At 41.2% G+C, this 18,769-nt stretch overlaps 2 protein-coding genes across 13 annotated transcripts in view; one reads left to right on the plus strand and one right to left on the minus strand.

The window, feature by feature from the left end:
• Window positions 1-4,415, plus strand: part of Pde6c (phosphodiesterase 6C) — a 55,860-nt gene extending 51,445 nt beyond the window's left edge. Inside the window, exons 19-22 of one of the 2 annotated variants that reach the window (NM_001416003.1) lie at window positions 416-490; window positions 579-662; window positions 1,217-1,373; window positions 4,140-4,402. In NM_001416003.1, coding sequence (NP_001402932.1) covers window positions 416-490; window positions 579-662; window positions 1,217-1,373; window positions 4,140-4,201 — 378 coding nt within the window. In that variant the 3' untranslated portion in view covers window positions 4,202-4,402. Of the gene's footprint in view, window positions 1-415; window positions 491-578; window positions 663-1,216; window positions 1,374-4,139 lie in introns of both variants that reach the window. The other variant, XM_063268656.1, reaches the window with a different exon arrangement.
• A 3,663-nt stretch (window positions 4,416-8,078) lies between these two features.
• Window positions 8,079-18,769, minus strand: part of Fra10ac1 (FRA10A associated CGG repeat 1) — a 32,342-nt gene continuing 21,651 nt past the window's right edge. For 4 of the 11 annotated variants that reach the window (XM_063269970.1, XM_008760372.4, XM_008760371.4 and 1 more), the window contains 4 exons: window positions 18,231-18,349; window positions 14,909-14,947; window positions 9,423-9,501; window positions 8,079-8,403 (listed from right to left, as the gene is read on the minus strand). In XM_063269970.1, the coding sequence (XP_063126040.1) occupies window positions 8,327-8,403; window positions 9,423-9,501; window positions 14,909-14,947; window positions 18,231-18,349 (314 nt within the window). In that variant the 3' untranslated portion in view covers window positions 8,079-8,326. Of the gene's footprint in view, window positions 8,404-9,422; window positions 14,210-14,908; window positions 14,948-18,230; window positions 18,350-18,381; window positions 18,413-18,769 lie in introns of those variants that run through there. The other 7 variants (XM_039085664.2, XM_039085649.2, XM_039085637.2 and 4 more) reach the window with 3 other exon arrangements.

Genomic DNA, 18,769 nt, shown 5'->3' on the forward strand with positions numbered 1-18,769 from the left:
TCCCCTCTTCTCTCTCTCTCTCTCTCTCTCTCTCTCTCTCTGTGTGTGTGTGTGTGTGTGTGTGTGTGTGTGTGTGTGTGTGTGTGTTCAAAATATGCAGACCTATGCCAGATGACCACAGGAGATTAAAACAGGATTGGAAACCATGAAAGCCCAAGGCAGTTTGGTTTGAGAAACTCAAAATCATCCCATCCCCCTCTTCACTGAGAAGTGATGGAAACGACTTCAAGACATGGTCCTCAGAGTTGGTCCAGAACCCTCCAGTAGACCTCATTTTATAACTCCAGAGGAGATTGTTTGATGACAGCTCAAACATTGGCTGGAAAATCCTACCCTCAGATATCACTCATGCTAACATGTTGGGAGTTCTTGTCTAGCAGGGGGTATCACAAGCCATGCCTCTTGTCTTTTGCAGGTAGCACTTCTGGTTGCAAATGAATTTTGGGAACAAGGAGATCTGGAAAGGACAGTGCTTCAGCAGCAACCAATTGTAAAGACCGTTTCGTAATTTGTTACTTATTAGAAACCACCCCTAAGGCCCTGGAAAACGACTAAAAAGGATTCACTTCTCTTTCTAGCCTATGATGGACAGAAACAAAAAGGGTGAACTCCCAAAACTTCAAGTGGGATTCATTGATTTTGTTTGTACTTTTGTATATAAGGTATGTAAACAAATTATTTGAATGGACTGTATAATCGTTTCATTGAGAAGTTTGCTTTCCGACTATAATTAAAGTGAGCTAGGTGTGGTGGTGCACACCTGCGATCCCAGCACTCGGGAGGCAGGAGTCAAGATTTCAGAGTCACCTTGGACTACATGCTAAGTTTCAAGCCAGCCTGGGCTACATAGCAAGACCTTATCTAATAAATAAATAAATAAATAAATAAATAAATAAATAAATAAATAAATAATAAATAAATAAAACTAACCAAAGTAAAAAAAAGTTAGCAATGAAGAAAAGCCATTAGGTTATTCCTCCCCTAGTAGTCTGAGTACTCACGTTTTTTTATTCAGAGTGGAGTAAAATGTACAAGAACTTACATATGAGCCATTGACAGACCTCAAAGAGCACCCATCTTTCCCAAGCTTCAGACACAGCCAGGCTCACCCCAGCAGCTCCAAACTCTGCTCCCCTCACAGCTTCTCTTTTACACAAGAACGCTACTGAAAGTCAAACATCTGATTAGCCAGTCTCCCACCTCAACTTCTCTGCAGGAGTTCTCTCGCTTTCACGGGGAGATCACCCCCATGCTGACCGGCCTTCAGAATAACAGAGTGGAATGGAAATCACTGGCGGAGGAGTATGAGGCGAAGGTGAAGGTGACTGAAGAGGAGGTGGGAAAGCAGGAAGAAGTTACCTCAGATGGAAAAGGTTAGCTGTGGATTCATCGGTTGGTATGTGTGCGTGTGGGGGCGGGCAGGGGGGTGTTGCTTGACAAAAACACAGACCGTACTAACAGGAAACTGCTTTGCTGATGCAAGCAGGTAAGGTAAGAAGTTTGTGGTTATCAGGGTTGTTTTGCTCCCCAGACAAGATCTTATGCATAATTCTGGGTGGTGTTAACTGTTCCAGACTGGTCCGCCTACAGCAGAGGCTACAACTGGACACTAGCGCCCCTCTCAAAGGAGGCTCTAGGGCTTCTCAATAAAACATAGGGCCAAGTGTCAGGAGTAGAGAACACAGTGCAAGTCTGACAGCCTCATCTGCTGTGACACTCTGGACAGCTTGTCTGGGAGTCTGGAAACTTTCTCTAGGTTATACAAGGGGTCTTACAGACTGACATTTTAAGGAAGTCCTACAGGTAAAGTTAAAGTTGGCCAACCACTTGGGGTAGCTTGAAGGAAACTCCAAGTCTCCCAAATACCTTCACTGGCTTGAAATTCCTACTCCTGCAGTCATTTCTGGGGTTTATTGCTGCTTTCAAAAAGCCTGTTAAAATGCTTACAGTGAATTATTTATTAGTTGTTCTACTGAGTGTTCATATTCACAGTGGGATGCTGGGCTGAGGCTGTAGTCAATGGTAGAATATTTCCTAGCATGTGCAAAAGCCCCAATTTTGATTCCCAGCATGTCAGAAAGCAGAATGCTAATTCGATGGTAGTGGTAGGTTGCTCGTGTGTGTGTGTGTGTGTGTGTGTGTGTGTGTGTGTGTGTGTGTGTGTGTATACTGAGGTTGGGGCCTGAGGAGCTGTGCACCTTGCCATGTAAGATAGGTTTTGTAACTGGCCTGGAGCCAGCAAAGCTGGCTGGCTAGTCTCACACCTGTCTCTACCCTACAACCTGACACCTGAGTACTGGGACTTCAAGCATGTACCATCATGCCCAGCCATTTCACATGGATTCTGGGACTCAAATTTGGGTCCTTGTGCCTGAGTGGCAAGCTCTTTTCCTACTGAGCTATTTCCTCAGCCTGGGATGTTAATGTCCGTCTGCAAAGCTTGGCACCATAAGCAATTCCTATTGGCAAAGAAACCATCTATGTGTAGAAGGCCGTCAAAGACGAAGCCTCTATACAATTCTACCACATGGTCAGATTTTACTGTTCATCGGGGTTAGGAAAACCAAAGTTATGGAGGTCCCTCAACAGAATAAAGGCAGGACTGTCTGATGCCCCTGTGCCCACTCATTAAAGCATTCGAGGGTGTGTTCCTACAGCTCCGTGTCAGACAGGCCTTGGGGAAAGACAGGGACCTTCTCTCCAAGCTCTTAACCTCTGAAGGGAGAGCTGGGCATTAAGTAACCAATACAAAACCCAGTAGTGAGCCTTGGCGTGTGCGTGGGGTATGTACTAGGAAGGCTCCCCAGAAAACAGGGTGTCTCTGCTAAGGTCTGAAGAAACTAAGTCCCAACTCACGCAAAGGAGCAGAGGTGGGTGAAGAAAACGATAGGATACGCAAAATAGCTACTGAAGCGGGAGTAAGCTGGGTGTGGCAGAATAATTGAAAAGTATGTCCATGTGTAGTCAAGAGGGGACAGAAACCGAAGTACCAGATGAAGCTGGTAGTGTGGGTGTCTGGCCAACAGCACGCAGACTGCAGCCAATGCATTACAGTCAATGAGGGGTCAGCGAGGGGAGGTGTGACTTGCACCCGGGGGACACGGGAGAAGGGATTTTGATTAATGTTATGCTGTCTTACACATGAGAATGGGAGTCCATAGGGAGATATTTCTTAGGACTAGGAAATTTGGTGACACTGACACCTTTTCCAAGTGACTCCTGACGTTTACGTATTAAGTTTATTGGAGGCAGGCCTTCATTCTTTAATACAGTATTTTTTATCAATCCTTTGAGAATTTCATGCATGGACACCATTTACTGTGACTATTTTGATTCCAACGTCTCCCCTAATTCCCCCCCAGATTGCACACGGGTCCTCTGTGCTTCATCTGCATACATTTACTTCTAATTTTTGTCCATTACTTGGAGAATTCATTAGGAATTAAGAGCACTGTGCTAGCCGTAGGCTTCAGGGCTCATGCGTCTGGCTCCGATTCTAGCTTGTTTAATCTTGCTGAGGCGGACGCCGAGATGGTTTTTTGAGTGTGTAACTGCTAAGCAAATGTACCTTTATTTTGTATTTGAGACAGAGTCTCGCTATGGAGCCTTGGCTAGCCAGACAGAGATCTGCCTGACTCTGCCTTCTGACTGCTGGGATTACAGGGGTGTCCACAGCCGGCTTTCTTTCTTCCTTTTTTTTTTTTTTTTTTTTTTTTTGAGACAAAGGCTCACCATGTAGCTTTACTGTCCTGGAATCCACTATGGCCTCAAACTAACAGAGGCCTCTGCCTCCCATGTGCTGGGATTAAAGACGTGTGTCACCACACCTGGATCTTGAATTTTATTTTTCAAATTTTTCCCAATGTCTGTGTATGAGGAGTACCCTGCCTGCATGTGTATGTGCACCATGTGTGTGCCTGGGGCACAAAGAGGGCAGAAGAGGGCATCAGATCCCTTGGAACTGGAGTCACACTTTTAAGGGAGCCCATTGTGAGTAAATGATTGTTAAACAGTCAAACCTTTGGAGTTGTTCGAAGCAACTGTTGTTACAGCTGTGACACAAATACCATGGGGATGTAATAGTACAAGCCCTGTGTCACGCTGACTCCTGATAATGCTTTTTTCTGGTCTTTCACTAGCTGCCACAGATTTAGGAAGCAGCACAGATGACAAAAAGTCCAAAACGTGCTTAATGTTATAATCTAACCCGTCTGTATTTCAAGTATCATCTTAGTTCCCATGGGAAAATAAAAATGTCCAAAAGAACCTCCTTGAGTTCTTTCAGTGACCATGAAATGACGGAAGAGAAGGAGCCCCAGAGACTCTGCTATGGGACTATGCCCAGATCATCTATTGATGACCCGGAAACCTGCGAGCTAAATAAAGTTCAGTCAAAAAACAAAACATGACAAAAACAATGGATTTTATGTGAGTTTGTTTTAAATTTTAAAAACTGCTATCTTGAAATGAGTTGCAGGTTTTATGTACTGTGTGTATCTATTAGGATTGATTTTTATGTGTGTCTTCTTTGAGTCTGTGTGACATATGTGCCAGTGCAGGCGAAGGCCAGAAGGGGGCTGGCTTCAGATCCGCAGGAGCCTGAGTTCCAGGTAACTGAGCAGTCTGACGTGGGTTTGGGATCCCAAGTGCTCATGAATGCCGAGCCATCTCTCAGCCTGAGATGCTAGTGTAAAATAGATCACTGGTTGTGGTCATTTTTAAAACTGTCATAACAAGTACCACATGTGAGGTGGCTCAGAAGCACAGCCATTTATTTCCTCATAACTACTGGGCTGGAACCTGTAGGTTTAAGACCAGGGTGCTGGCATGCTCGGTTTTAAGTGAGGCCCCCTGGGTTTTAGGAGGCCATTTACCCCGAGTTGTCACACGGACGTCTCTGTCCTTTGCTTATAAGGACGCCAGTTCTACTGAACTAGGACTCACTCCCAAGACTTCATTTCAGCCATACTTACTTCATCAATGACCTTATCTTCAACATGTTGTACTATAGATTGGGATTGGTAAGGGGAAGGGACTCAGCCTGTAACACTCACACTTGTGATCCATACTTCTGCTTTCCAAACTAAAAATCATTCATCAGCATGTTCAGAGAAGAGGCAGGATAGAGTGAGCCATGCATATAAATACAGTATGGAAGACAGACGAAAACACAAAGTCGGAAGAAATCCACACACTCTCTCCTCTCTATTTTTGTCCTTTGATAATGGCACAATGGCCAAAATATCTTTAATAGTTTATTAAAATCTGTTTTTCCCTATGCTTTCTCCCTTTCAAACTCTAAAATAATTTTTTCATTATGTACACTAAGAAGACTTTTAACATGCATGATTACTCTTATTGAAAGAATTTTGGTAAGACACCATTGGATAACTTTATAGTTAAGTCAGTTAATAAATATTCAGAATTAAGTATTTAATTGAGCAAGAACCTATTATCAGAAGACATCTGGAAAGACCAGTTAAGATTACTTTGGGGCTTGTGTTTATGGTTGGAAGGCTGTTTGTCCCAAAACCTAGCCTGTGGAGGTGGATCCCCAGAGCGGGCAGGCTTGCCAGCTCTGCATTTGATGAAGAGACCTTGCCTCAGGGACTAAGGCAGAAGAGTGACTGAGAATGATTTGCAACACCAACCTCGGGTTCTACATGCATGTCACAACATGCACAAACATCCACACATCCACACACACACACACACACACACACACACACACACACACACACACAAGAAAATTGGCAAAAAAAATACATAAAATAGAAATAATAAATTGTTAAGAGAAACTAAAGACTAACAGTTAGTTCCAGGACATGATATACGTCTGGTTGTATATCAGGAAAATTTAAAATGTCTTCTCTTATATATGTAATCACAGGCGAAAGTAGAAACAGAATAAACACCATGTATCTGGCCAAGCTTTTGCAGGAAAAAAAGATATATTACGGGGTTGGGGATTTAGCTCAGTGGTAGAGCGCTTGCCTAGCAAGCGCAAGGCCCTGGGTTCAGTCCCCAGCTCCGAAAAAAAGAAAAGAAAAAAAAAAAGATATATTACATTGAAGATTAATGCACCTCAAGTACATTACATATAAAATAAGACTCAGGGATTTTTATGTTATTTTTTATTGCATTGGTGTTTATGCCTACATGTGTATGTCTGTGTGAGGGTGTTGGATCCCCTGGAACTGGAGTTACAGACAGAATTGCCAAGTGGGTGCTGGGAATTGAACCCATGTCTTCTAGAATAGCAGCCAATGCTCTTAACTGCTGAGCCATCTCTCTAGCCTTGGTAAGATTCAGGTTTTTTTAAGCAATGCATTTTGGATGGGTGGAACCATGTGGCCTGTGTCCTTTCCTTTGTGTCTGCCACCTCCTCCTGGTCCTCACTAGGCCTGTGTTCCCTTGTTGACTCTCAGTGACAGTACCACTCCGTGCTCTAAGGGAACCTGGACCAGGACTCTACAGCCAAGCTCAGTGGCAGTGCAGGTGCCACACATCTCTGCACAGCCAGTGTAGTAATCAATGTGCCTACTTTGGTGTTCAAAGTAATCAAGAATCAAGTTTTTTGTCTTGAAGCTCCACGGCAAGACTGATGTAGAAATGCTCTCTGTAAATTCATGTTTATAAAGATCTGGGCTTAGGCAGTTTGGGGTAAGTAGAGATTACTATGGTCATGGAATATGAACTTGGGTTTGAAATCTCTGATATCGATGCAGAAAAGTTAATGCATCCATGAGAAGTTGAAGACTGCATGTAAGTGAGAAGGATGGATATGATAACACACCAGCGCCCTCTCCTCCCTGAGAGGCCTCGGCTAACTCTGGTGAGCAGCTGGAAGTGAGAATATATCGTGGCATCATGGCTGGCTGCCAGTATCAGTCAGAACTGAGAGCTCTGCCTTTGAAAATGAATTATAATAAAGCAAACAAACAAGATTTAGTTTTAAACAGACAAGAAATCAAGTACCACCTGCTTTGCTTTTACAAGCCAGGTGCCTCGTCTCTCATGTTAGTGACATAAAGACCAGGAAGGAGTTTTTGCCAGGTTTGCTCCGAGCTCCATCTTGGCATCTACAGCAGTGCCCGGCACATGGTAGGCACCCAGTCCATAGAGTGAATGATACTCCAAATGTCATTATGTGGAAACAGCTATGAGGAGAGACTGATGCATACACACTGCCTTTTCCCTTTACTTCACTTAAGACTCTTCTGGAGTCACTGCTATTTCAGCTACCAAATAAGAAACTATTCCTATAGTTTTTATGCGATCTTTTTTTTCTTAACTCCAAACTATCAGTCAGCTCAAGTAACTTCTCCTCCCTTAGAAGTTAGCACTTGAATTGAGGCTAGTGTTATGTCTGATGAAGTTCTCTAATATGCATTTGGCTTCAGAGTCTGGTAATTTGAAAACAGAACCCCACAGCCTCCTAGCCAAGGGCCTGATCAAGTCACCATCACTGACTGAACTGAGCCATAGCATGTAGCGGCTATAGAGGTGATGTTAGACTTGCAAAGACTCCGTAAAATGACTCCCATTATTGGCCACTGCCCTAGATTGCTGTGATTTTATATAATTATCTAAATTCATACATGAACTTGATATCATAGACTGTATTGCCATTCCAAAATACATTGTTCTACTGTAAAATGGTATGTACTGGTCCCAGTAACCATTTAGTCTTGCGGAACTCTATTTTCTGATGACCACTGAATGATCAATACATTTTCATAGTGAGAATGCTTAGCTATAGAAATCCCACTACTATACAAATTCCAACTTTGATGTTGGCTGTTTCAGATAATTTCCCTCAGAAATCAAGGTTGGTTTCTTTTTACTCAAAATAAGTACTAATATAAAGAAATATCACCTTCAAGCAATAAGGAGACTTACACAACATTTATCCCTGGTGCACTGACACTAATTCTGCTACTTTCTGATAGCTCAGAAAGGATTGTAAAATGACTTCCAAAGCAGGGCTCAACATAGCAGTTCATACACAGCAGAAGCCTGGTAAACACTCACATAGTGAGTTAATAACAATTATTCAACAAAAGGAAAAACTGACATTTTAGAATAAGAAGCTAAGCAATTTATTTACAGCTTAAAGCCAATCACTCCACATTCAATGACACTTGAAACAAGTTTGTCATATGCCAGAGAGCTAGAGCCCAAACAGGTGTTAGATGAGCTACTGAGAAGCCACACCAGGGAAGGAGAAAATGTCTGAAACGTCCCGTGCCTCTGAAGTATCTGTCCCAGTGCTGTCCGGACTCAACAGCATGGACACGGTCATTGAGTGTCTGCGTACGTTTCCTCACCAAGAAATAAACAAGGTTCTCTCTCCCAGGTCACAGAAACAAATCCTGAAAATAATCATCAAATTCTTCTTCCCTATTAAAAAAAGTACAAATATTGATTATAATCAAGAGTACTCAATAAAAATTAAAAAAATCAAGAGTAAAAATTAAGTGATATAAAAACTAATACAAATATTTTCATCTAGTATATTAGCTATCATTCTGTATACCAGCATGCTTTCAGAATTCAAACAATTCTTAGTCTCTAAACAATCACATCTATGCTCAAAATGGTTAAAATTGAATACTTCACATGCTGGTACCTCTCTCCAAACCCCTCAGTTTTCTCTGAAGTCTTTTGTGAAAAATCTTTGCCTCTCTTTGCTTCTCTGTTGACTTTATACCTTCTCTGTTCACTACCTCAAATTACGATCTGCTTAAGAAATGCCTGAAACAGAAACTATGTCTAAAAAAACAAACCAAGTCTCACTCCCAGGAATGTGAGGACATCTGTTCGGGCCACAGTGCTCTATTAGTCTGAGAACAGTGGATACGTATTTAGTTAGTAGAGGTTACATCTAAACGACGAACAGAGCTTTGAAGGGACACTACATTCAGTGTAACACGACACATACAGTGAGAAGTACCAAGCGCTAAATATCGTTCGTGTTTGCAGCCAGCTACAGCTCAGGCTTTGGAGTCAACAGCAGCAGAGAACAAGTGCGCTGAGTTATCTGTGGGTGGGAGGCTCAGACAGCTGCTGGCAAGGAATCCTCTACACCTGTGTAAATCTTCGAGGGGCTCCTCAGCATGGGTTATGAGACTCATAACACCATGGGACAGGCTGTCCTAAATGCAACTGAACAGTGTCTCAGAAAGAATCCAAGCAAGAACAGAGGGCTGTCTGTTAAAGTGAACTGACGCTGGACCCACTGGCTGTTTGCATCCCAAAACAATGACTGGCAATAAACTTTCACCTTACCCGGACAGGGAGACTTAGGCACTAAATAGACACCCACAGCATTCAATATTTCATTAACTGCTATCAAGAACGGCAGTATCCACAGCCTCCTAAGCTATGACGGGATGGAGCATCTACGAATCAACACTTACTGTGACTTTTCATCTGTCTCTGGCAGTGGACCCTTCCAGAGCTCAGAGTCTGAAGCACTGTCTTCCTCACCAGCGTTTCCTGCTCATTTAGAAGGAAATGTTGTCGTTGTTTTTAACAGAACACATTTTGAATTATTTACCAGTGCAATTAAATTAACTATGAATATAGCAGGAATTTAGCTTCAACTTCTAAGATTCCATAAAGTTTAACATATTCCTCCAGATACAGTAAATTTTAAAAATTAAACAATATGAAAAAAACCACAGCTTCAGCAAAAAGGGCGGGCAACGAATATCTTATGAACAATGTCACAGTAAAGTAGCAGCTGACTTAGTGACTTCCTTGATCACACAACGGAAATGAAATGGAGACTTCTGTAGAGAACACAGATGTACAAGGACCTAACTCAAGAACAGCTCCTTAGGCTATGGGTTGTCACTGGAGAGGAGTCACTTACTGATGTAACTACATCATGGGATAGTTTGTCTACCTGACACTACATTAGCCAATACTGAATAAATTTTAGTTGAGCATTAGATGATTCATATGAAGCCTATTTTGTTATATTTCAAAAATAGAAATATATTATCTTTAGTGATTTTAGAGGTGATACACAATGTCACTGTCTCAAATAAAAGCAATTTGGAAATGTTTGAAGTCCTAAGGAAAAGTTATCCCAAGCCACAAGTAATACAATCACTTTTGTAGTTTTGTTGGCCTTTATAAACTTATGATACCTAAGTTTACATGTATGTATATAACATATACCTTTTTAGATTAATTAGATTATATTGCATATAATTTTGTAACTATGAAATATTTAAGATAGCACAGGCAGTTTTCCTTGACAATACATATAAATATGTCAAAGTTTTTATTCTGAGATTTTTTCTAGAATTTATTTTATTTTTAATGATGCATATGTTATGTACAGGTGTTTGCAGAGGGCTGAGGTGTCAGATCTCCTAATGAAGGTGCCTGCAACTGAACTTGGATTCTCTCCAAGACCAATCAATATGTGCTGTGACCACAGAGCCATCTTAGCCCCATGAAAACTTTAAAAAAACGAACAAAACAAAACAAATACAGTTGTATAGAATTTGACTAACTGATCGTTAACTCCTGATTGGTGGGGATGTAGGCTGTTTCCTACTTTTATTTTTATTGGGGTGAGGGTGGGGAGCAGTCTGGTGGCTAAACCCAGGGTCTTAAACTTGCTGCTAAGAGCTCCACAGTGGGCGCACCGTCCAGCCTGGCTGTTCTTCTTGTTGCAAAGTTTGCATTTCTGTCCATGTTTATCTGAGGTGCTTATCTATTCCAAATAAAATATCAAATTCCAAAAGCAGCATCACTGGCCACCACACGTGTTCTAAACTCAGTAACAAGGTCAGGTTTTCCTCCAGAAGAAAGGTTACAGTTTCTATTCTTCTGAACAATGTCTGAGAAAGCCTCTTCTTCTCAGAGTAAGTTTCTCTAATTAAAGTAATAAGCATTATTTCTACAAAATGTCTGACAAATACTTTTTCAAATGTAACAGCACAGTCTCACACAGAAGCTTAGTTCTTGATGTGTTCATCCTAGCATAGTGTACTCTTTACAAACCTTAACTTACACAACTTCCATATGATTAAAGGAAAGATGCTAAATCTAGAATGACGTAATAAGAGATAATTCCCCTGTAGAGTTCTGACTTAACTCAGATTTGGCTTGCCAGAACAGAATGTCCCTCAGTTCAGCAGAGAACAAAAATAAAGCCACATTGATCTGCCACGGTGGTTCTAGCCTTTTACCTGCTGTACTCTGACCCTTGATCAATGTGGACGCCTGCACGTTGATCCTAACTGAGCCTGTTGTGGCACCGACTTTAACAAACAGCGGGGGAGGCGGTGTCTAATGAGCTATGTACACATGATGATGAAACAGTAAAGTCTTGGAGGAAGAGTCCTGTTCTGTGACAGCCACCCACAGTTCCCAGGGTCCTGAACTAATAACAAAAGAAAGAATAAAATCTTCCACTCCCTGAGATAAGAATGAACAGAAAACCCAATTATGCCTAATGAAGTTATCTGTGCAGCATTCTGTACAGATGTCAGAGAGCAGAGCCTACATGGCCTTTGAAACAAGCAGCTAATTGTAAAGTCACACACTGCAAACGGCTCTGGCGTTCACTCTCTTCCCTCTGAAGAATACTTTCCACAAGTCAGCTTTCCTACACTACTTTCCTCTCTCTGTATAAGTGTATTTGACTATGTGTGTGGTATGCACAGGCACAGTGTTTGCACGTCTACATGGAGGCCAAAGGTTCTAGTGTTATTCCTTGGGTATTGTCCACAGAAGGGGTCTTTCACTGGCCTTGAACTCACTAAACAGGTGAGGCTTCCTGATAAGGCCGCAAAGATCTGCCTGTCCCTCCCTCCCCAGCTCTAGGATTGAAAATGTCTGCTACCATACTTGGACCACTTATTGTCCACTTATTTTTATATAGGTGCATGCAGGGGTGCAATGCAAGACACAGTATGGAGCTAGACAAGTTATGGGAGGCAGTTCTATCCCACTGCCACATGGGTTCCAGGGATTAAAATGTCCTTCACCTTCACCCACTGAGCTGACCTTGGCCCAGTTTTTAAAGTGGCCTCTGAGGGCTGAATTCAGTACCTCTTGCTTTCATGGAAGCACTGTACCAAATGGACTATTGCCCCCGTCCATTGTTCATCAATTTTCTATTACCAGATAATGCAATTTTACTTTTAAATAGTTAAATCATCTTAAAATAAATTCCTTTGGCGAAGTATCCATTGGAAAAGCGGCTGTTACCTAAGAAAATCAAATCTATAGGAATAGACTAAATGATAAGTTCCTTCCACCCTGAGTCTAAAACTTCCCGATTCCCTGAGGGTGAGAGTCAGTACAAACAGTTACAACTACAACCATCCATCTGCCAGGGTGAGCAAAGGGTACTGCTAAGGAATGACAGGTAGAGCGGTCAATACACAACGGCTTCTTACAGCCTCACTGCCAAGTCTGCAGTAAGTATGGGCAAGAATTAGTTCTTTCCTTCTCTTCACTTTCATGTGTGTGATATAATGTGAACACCTAATGCATGTGTGCAGGTCAGAGGACACGTGAGTCCCAAGGATCAAATCAGGTCATCAGGCTTGGCAGCAACAGCCTGTATCTGCTGAGCCGCAGCCTGCTGCTCTACTGGTCTCTGTGGGTCTGCTCAGCCAACTCTGCCTGCGAAGTGAACCCAGCCACTGTAACACTTCCAATAATAAGTAGCATCCAAGCTGTCTCCTGGGACAGACCACTTCCATTTGCCAGAGAATTCCAAGAGGCAGTTTTCCTTAAATTGAGGCCAAAATGTGTTTTTAAGCTCTTTTTATCTACAGACTCAAGTTTTATGAACCAGTCAACAGAAATACACCTCCCATCTAGTGACAGCCTCCAAACACCTCCAAGTTTTATGTCCCCCCTCCCTCGTGCTTGCCTTCTCCTAGTCCTTCACCTTTCTCCAAACTAAATATCCACAGTTCGCCAACATTCTTCCCACGGCACAACTGCAGTTCTCGTAACATACTGGCGCTCTGTGTCTGACCTGCTTCAGCCTTCAAAGATCTCCTCAGTGTATGGTGCTTAAATGCTTTGGATTTTCCCAGATGCTTGCATTTGGTGGATACTATATGAAAACTAAAACTCACTCGACTGAGGGTGGTAAATGTCTCTAATAACCATAATAAATGGTCAGGTATTAACTTTCCATCTGATCAATTCAGAGAGCAAATACAGACTGTTTAGTGTCTGGCATTTTTCTTCTTGTTGGCATTGCAACAGTTACAGGTTATCAAGGATTTCCTTTGTGTATAACTGACTTTTTGTGTATATCTTCTCTTTTAACAATAATTCAATAAGGTTGACCTGTTTATACCCATTCTACAAAAGAAGCAAGACAGGGACAAATCAATCATTTAAGATGGATCTATCTATCTATCTATCTATCTATCTATCTATCTATCTATCTATCTATCTACCTACCTACCTACCTACCTACCTACCTACCTACCTACCTACCTATTACAATGTAAGCAAAATGCTCCCATTTGACTCCTGACAGTGAACAGTTATTGACAGTAAGGGTAAGGAAGCACTGAGTTGGGGACTATAAGCTTGTATCTAACCCATCTTTGACATTAACTATTTAGCCTTGAATAATTTCCGTGAGCGCTCTCTTCTCAGGGCATCTACTGAGTAACTGAGAGAGAGCCTGAAGGCATTTGCCTGTAATTCTAGAAATTTGGGAGAGTGAGACACAAAGATTAGAAAGCCAAGAATAGCTTGAACTTGTCTCAAAATAAATTTGTACATTAAAATGTTTAAATAATAAAAATAGTATCTTTTAAAGACGGAGGGAGGCCAGCAGTGGAGAGGCGGCACAGCATGCGAAGCGGATGCTGCTCTGAATGCTGCTCATAGCGGATGCAGCTCATGCCAAGAGCCTGGGTTGGCTTCCAGCAGCCGCACGCCCTCGCCATTCTATATTCCGGCTCCAGGGAGCCACTGCCCATTTCTGCGCTTCAAGCTAGAGCAGATATACGCACATATACAATGTAAAAAATAATAAAAATAAACCTTTACAACTTAAAAATAGAAGTTTTTTTTCTACCACAGACAAAAGTTTAAAACGATGTTTCTAATCCCGCAGGAGACTCCTCTCTCAAAGTTGCCAGGGAAAGGTAAATGAGCACCAGGGTCTGCATATCTCAGAAGGGCTTCAGTCACTCTGCTCCAGCTGTGGGGAGAACAGCCAGAGCTGTGGTCTGCCTTTGCAGTCTGGGACGAGCTTTGGTAAAAGAGTACAGTCTTGCTTCTACCTCTATACTGTGATTCCCCCTTGTTTCCCAGTACTCCCATATCATTAATTTTAAAACAACTCTGTGTACTTTTATGTCATTGTGAAAACTCTGGGAAGCATTTCATGGGAAATAGAGAATTTGCAGCAATCCTTTGGTAAAATCAGTGTTTTGAAAGAAGTGGTGATTGCAAGACTAAAAAGCACCATTCACAGCAAGAACTTCTCACAGGAGAACCACACTCCATGTGTCCAATCCAAAGCACCACAGCGCCTCAGACTCCTGCACAGGGAGCTGCTTTCTTTAAATCATATCCGCCTTTCCTTCCCCATCCCAACCTCGCCCTCTTCTCCTCCTGCACATCGTAGTGTGAAATGCACACTCCCCCTGCTTACTAAAAATGCTTCTGATGCTTCCTATAATTGAAATAAGAGACTTTTAATTGTAAAAAAGTAAATAGTTTACGATAAAATTGTAAAAAAGTAAGTAAACATTTTCTTTTTGTCCTTTATGATTCTTCTCATGTTATACAAAAATAAATATAATTTACATCACAGCAGGATACAAATAAAAAAACCCAAATTACAAGTGCTTTGAATCTATATAATTCTATTGATAAAGAAATGTTTGGTACTTACTGTTTCTAGAATCTTCTGACCTTTTCGAGGATGAATGTCCTGAAAGAAAACAACATTGTTTTACCAACCTTCTCTGGGTGGTGTTGATAGTTATAGCTAACAAACTGTCCTACGCTCTCACAGACGAAAGCCTTTTACTCTTTCAAGAGTCTTAGTCTTATCTCCCCAATTAAAATATTAGGTCCTTTTAGGTAATGTTCATAGAGCCTGGGACGGCTGATACTAACACAAAACCTAAAAACTGAAAGCCTATGAAAACTCTTACATGGCTTAAATAACACTTTATACGTTGCAAATAATAATGATGATGACAGTGACAGCAGTGACAATAATAAATTTCCTTTACTTTGTAGAGATGCTGTGCTCTTCCACTTGCACGGAAACTCATTTTCTAGACTTTCTTCAAGGTCATATACAAGTAGAAATGGAGATGGTGAGGAGTTAGGGCTTCTTCTTTCCATATAGCATGCTAAACAAATGTTCTACCACTGAGCAGCATCCCCAGCCACACTTGCCCACAATCATATGCAGCTGTTAAGGCATCATTTTGTCAAAAAAATTAAAAATCTCATCTCTGCAGTAATTACTGAGGAAGGCAAGAAGGAAAAAATACAGAACACCTATGGGTATATATATAGAATAATATATTACATATTTTATACATATTTATATGTATATATTATACATATTATATTTATATAATTAAATAATATGTTTGTTTAATTATATTATGTTAAGTAAACTATATATAATTTAATGTTATAAATTTTTAGAACTAAATAACCCATCAATAGGCATATATATATAAATATATATACATATATACATATATATATATAATAGGACATATAAATAAAGTAGTTTTAGAGATAGGGTTTCAGGGTTTCTTGTGTAGCACTGGCTATCTTGGACCTTGCTTTATAGAACACGCTGGCCTCAAACTCACGGAGATCTGCCTGCCAGTACCTCCCAAGTGCTGAGATTAAAGGTCCCCAACAAGCTATACATGTATAAATTACCACTCCACAGAACCCTCCGGAACAAGCCCTCAGGAGAGGGATTCCTGGAGGGTGATAAAATAAAGCACAGGTGACAAAACAGCACCTCAATAAACTGGATGAGAGGCCAAGAAGACTAAGTTTGAGTCTCTTAGAGGCCAAAGGAGATTCAACAAGTGCGGGTGTTCAATGGGCTCTTAAAGAGATAGCTCAGGAGTTAAGAGCACTGACTGCTCTTTCAGAGATCCTGAGATCAAATCCCACTAACTACATGGTAGCTCACAACCATCTGTATTGGGATCTAATGCCCTCTTCTGGTGTGTCTGAAGATAAATAAAATAAATACATCTTTAAAAACAAATAGGTGGAAAGGTTAGGGTTATTCTGCAAATCCAAGCAGACAAAGTGGGAAGGCGTAGGTTGTCAAGGGAAACCTGCCAACACCATCTGACATGTGAAGATTACTGTGGTGTTCCTCCTCCCTGAGATGCTAAAGCAGTCAGAACCACCACATGCCACAGGGCAGAGCCTCCTGCACACTTGTCTGGTGTGTGAGGACCCACAAATCACAGGGGCCTCTGACAGTAACTTCAGACCAAGTTACAGCTGATCACAACACTGCTGGCCAGAGCACCATAGTTTGAAAAGCAAAACACCACAACATTTTTATTATTGTGTTTAGGACGGATTTCTGGAGTTTCTTCAACTGTGAGAAAAATGAGTGAATTCACTGATTCCATCACTAATATCTAAATAAATGCCTACGGTCTTAGGAACTGGGGTTGAGTTAAACAGCTACATAATCTGTAATCCCTTTTCTCACAGAAATGAACTTTTGTAAGGATCCTGTGCATCTCTAAACAAGTACAGAGTGCTCTTAGAATGTATCGAGGGATCTAATCTGGGTTGAGGAAGTGAGGCTGACGTTGTTAAGAAGGGCCTTTCCAATTGAGCTGAAGTGAAACGTGAAGGGTGAGGCTGCTCCAGGGGGCATGGAGAGAGAAGATATTGAAGACTGGTCCAAGAGAGGGTATTTGTAGCCGAGTATTTAGTCCTTCCTTTCTTGCAAAAGCAAATAGCTCTTCAAACACAAGCTATTGATTTGTCTTCGTTTTCTCTCTACACATTCATTCTGTCACTCGGACTCAGTTGTCCACTCAGCCACTCACTGACGTAGCCCCTCTATGGTGGTAACAGTGAAGTTATAGAGTACATAGTCTCACATGAGGGGGCAAGGGATGTCTAGAGATAAAACCAGGAGCTCCTACTGCCCAGATGCTCAGTCATTGTTAAAGATTATTCCAAATTAAGAAGGTCTAGGTAGAGATAAGCTCTTCCTTAATTTATAATAAGCCATGATTACAGTAAGAAGATAACAATATTATTAATTCAAAAGTGGATATAACTGAATTTTTGAATGCCACATTACTATTTGAGCATATTAGAATACAAAATTTTAAACTCAGGTGAGATTTCACACTTATTAATTAAGACTTATTTTGGAGTTAGGAAATAAGATAGACATGAGAAGGCTTTCAGCTTCAAATGCCAGCTCTCAGTAAAGAACAGAATGACACGTCTACTAACCCCCATTCCGACTCAGTGACGCTTTATCTGTATGCTTTAACTGATGGAAACTGATACACAAGAGGGAAACTGAAAACATCTGAGACAGCTACCTTTGCATCTAGAGCAAGGGGGCCCTCTCCTGTCCAGATCTTACATTAACATTGGGCTAACTTCAGTAGACGTTACAGCTGGTTACCTTCTGGTGCGAAAAATCAACTAGAAATAACCTTCCTACCAGCTAACGCGGTGGGTATTCGTCAAATTGCTAATAAACTATCTCTATTTTTCCCATAATCCTATAAGACAGCTACTATAATCAAGATTTTTAGATTGAATGACAGACTGTAAAACTGCTTTACAGTTCTCTGAAAGCCTTTAAGTTCTCATCTGTCTCTTGACGAACATGCAGGCAGGTGTTCACATTACCCCGGCAGACATTACCCTGGCACACATTACCCCAGCAGACATGGAGAAGGTAAGCTCAAGAGAGTCAGTGTCTTTCTTATCCAAGTCACAAGGCTTGGATATAGCCAGGAATTGACCACTATTTGCAGTATTATATAATTCTATAGTATATGCCCAAAAGGAACCAAAACCATTTCTGTTTTTAAAACTGCTGTAAGTGACTGTAAATTCACATCTGAATTCCTGACCACTTTCAGTTACTCTAAAGCAGAGCTCTAAGCACCCCGGCTGGATGCTGAGGGGCACTGCGGCTGACTGGATCTCAGACCAAGGAGCTCTTAGTCCCTTACCTTCATCCTTCCCCTGGGAGGCCTCCTCTGAAGATGAGGATCTGGAGTTCTTATGAGGTGACTCGTCAGACTCAGTCTTGGTTTTAGACCTTTTTTTTGTGGACTTGATTTCTTTTCTCCTTTACGTTAAACAGCATAATATTGAAGTTAATTTTTTCAACTGATTTTATAAAAAATAACATCTGAATTAAAGAAAACAGTTAAAGTAGATATAATTTATATAATAAGGAACTTTGAAAGATTATGTACATTTTTTAGTTTAGTGGGGTTTTTTTGGGTTTTTTTTGTTGTTGTTGTTTTGTTTTTTGAGATACAGTGTTTAACCTTAGTTGTACTGAAACTTACTCTGTAGACCAGGCTAGACTCAAACTCACAGAGACCCGCCTGTGTCTGTCTCCAGAGTGCTGGGAGTTAAGGTGAGTGTCACCACTGCCAGGCTAGAGTATGTAAATATTTTAGGTCACTATATAAATTAAGATAATTCTGTAAGATGATAAAGCCTAAACAGAGACAAAGAACTATTTTGTAAATTCTCTACA

This window comes from Rattus norvegicus, chromosome 1 (assembly GCF_036323735.1).
Source record: "Rattus norvegicus strain BN/NHsdMcwi chromosome 1, GRCr8, whole genome shotgun sequence".
NCBI classification, from domain to species: domain Eukaryota; kingdom Metazoa; phylum Chordata; class Mammalia; order Rodentia; family Muridae; genus Rattus; species Rattus norvegicus.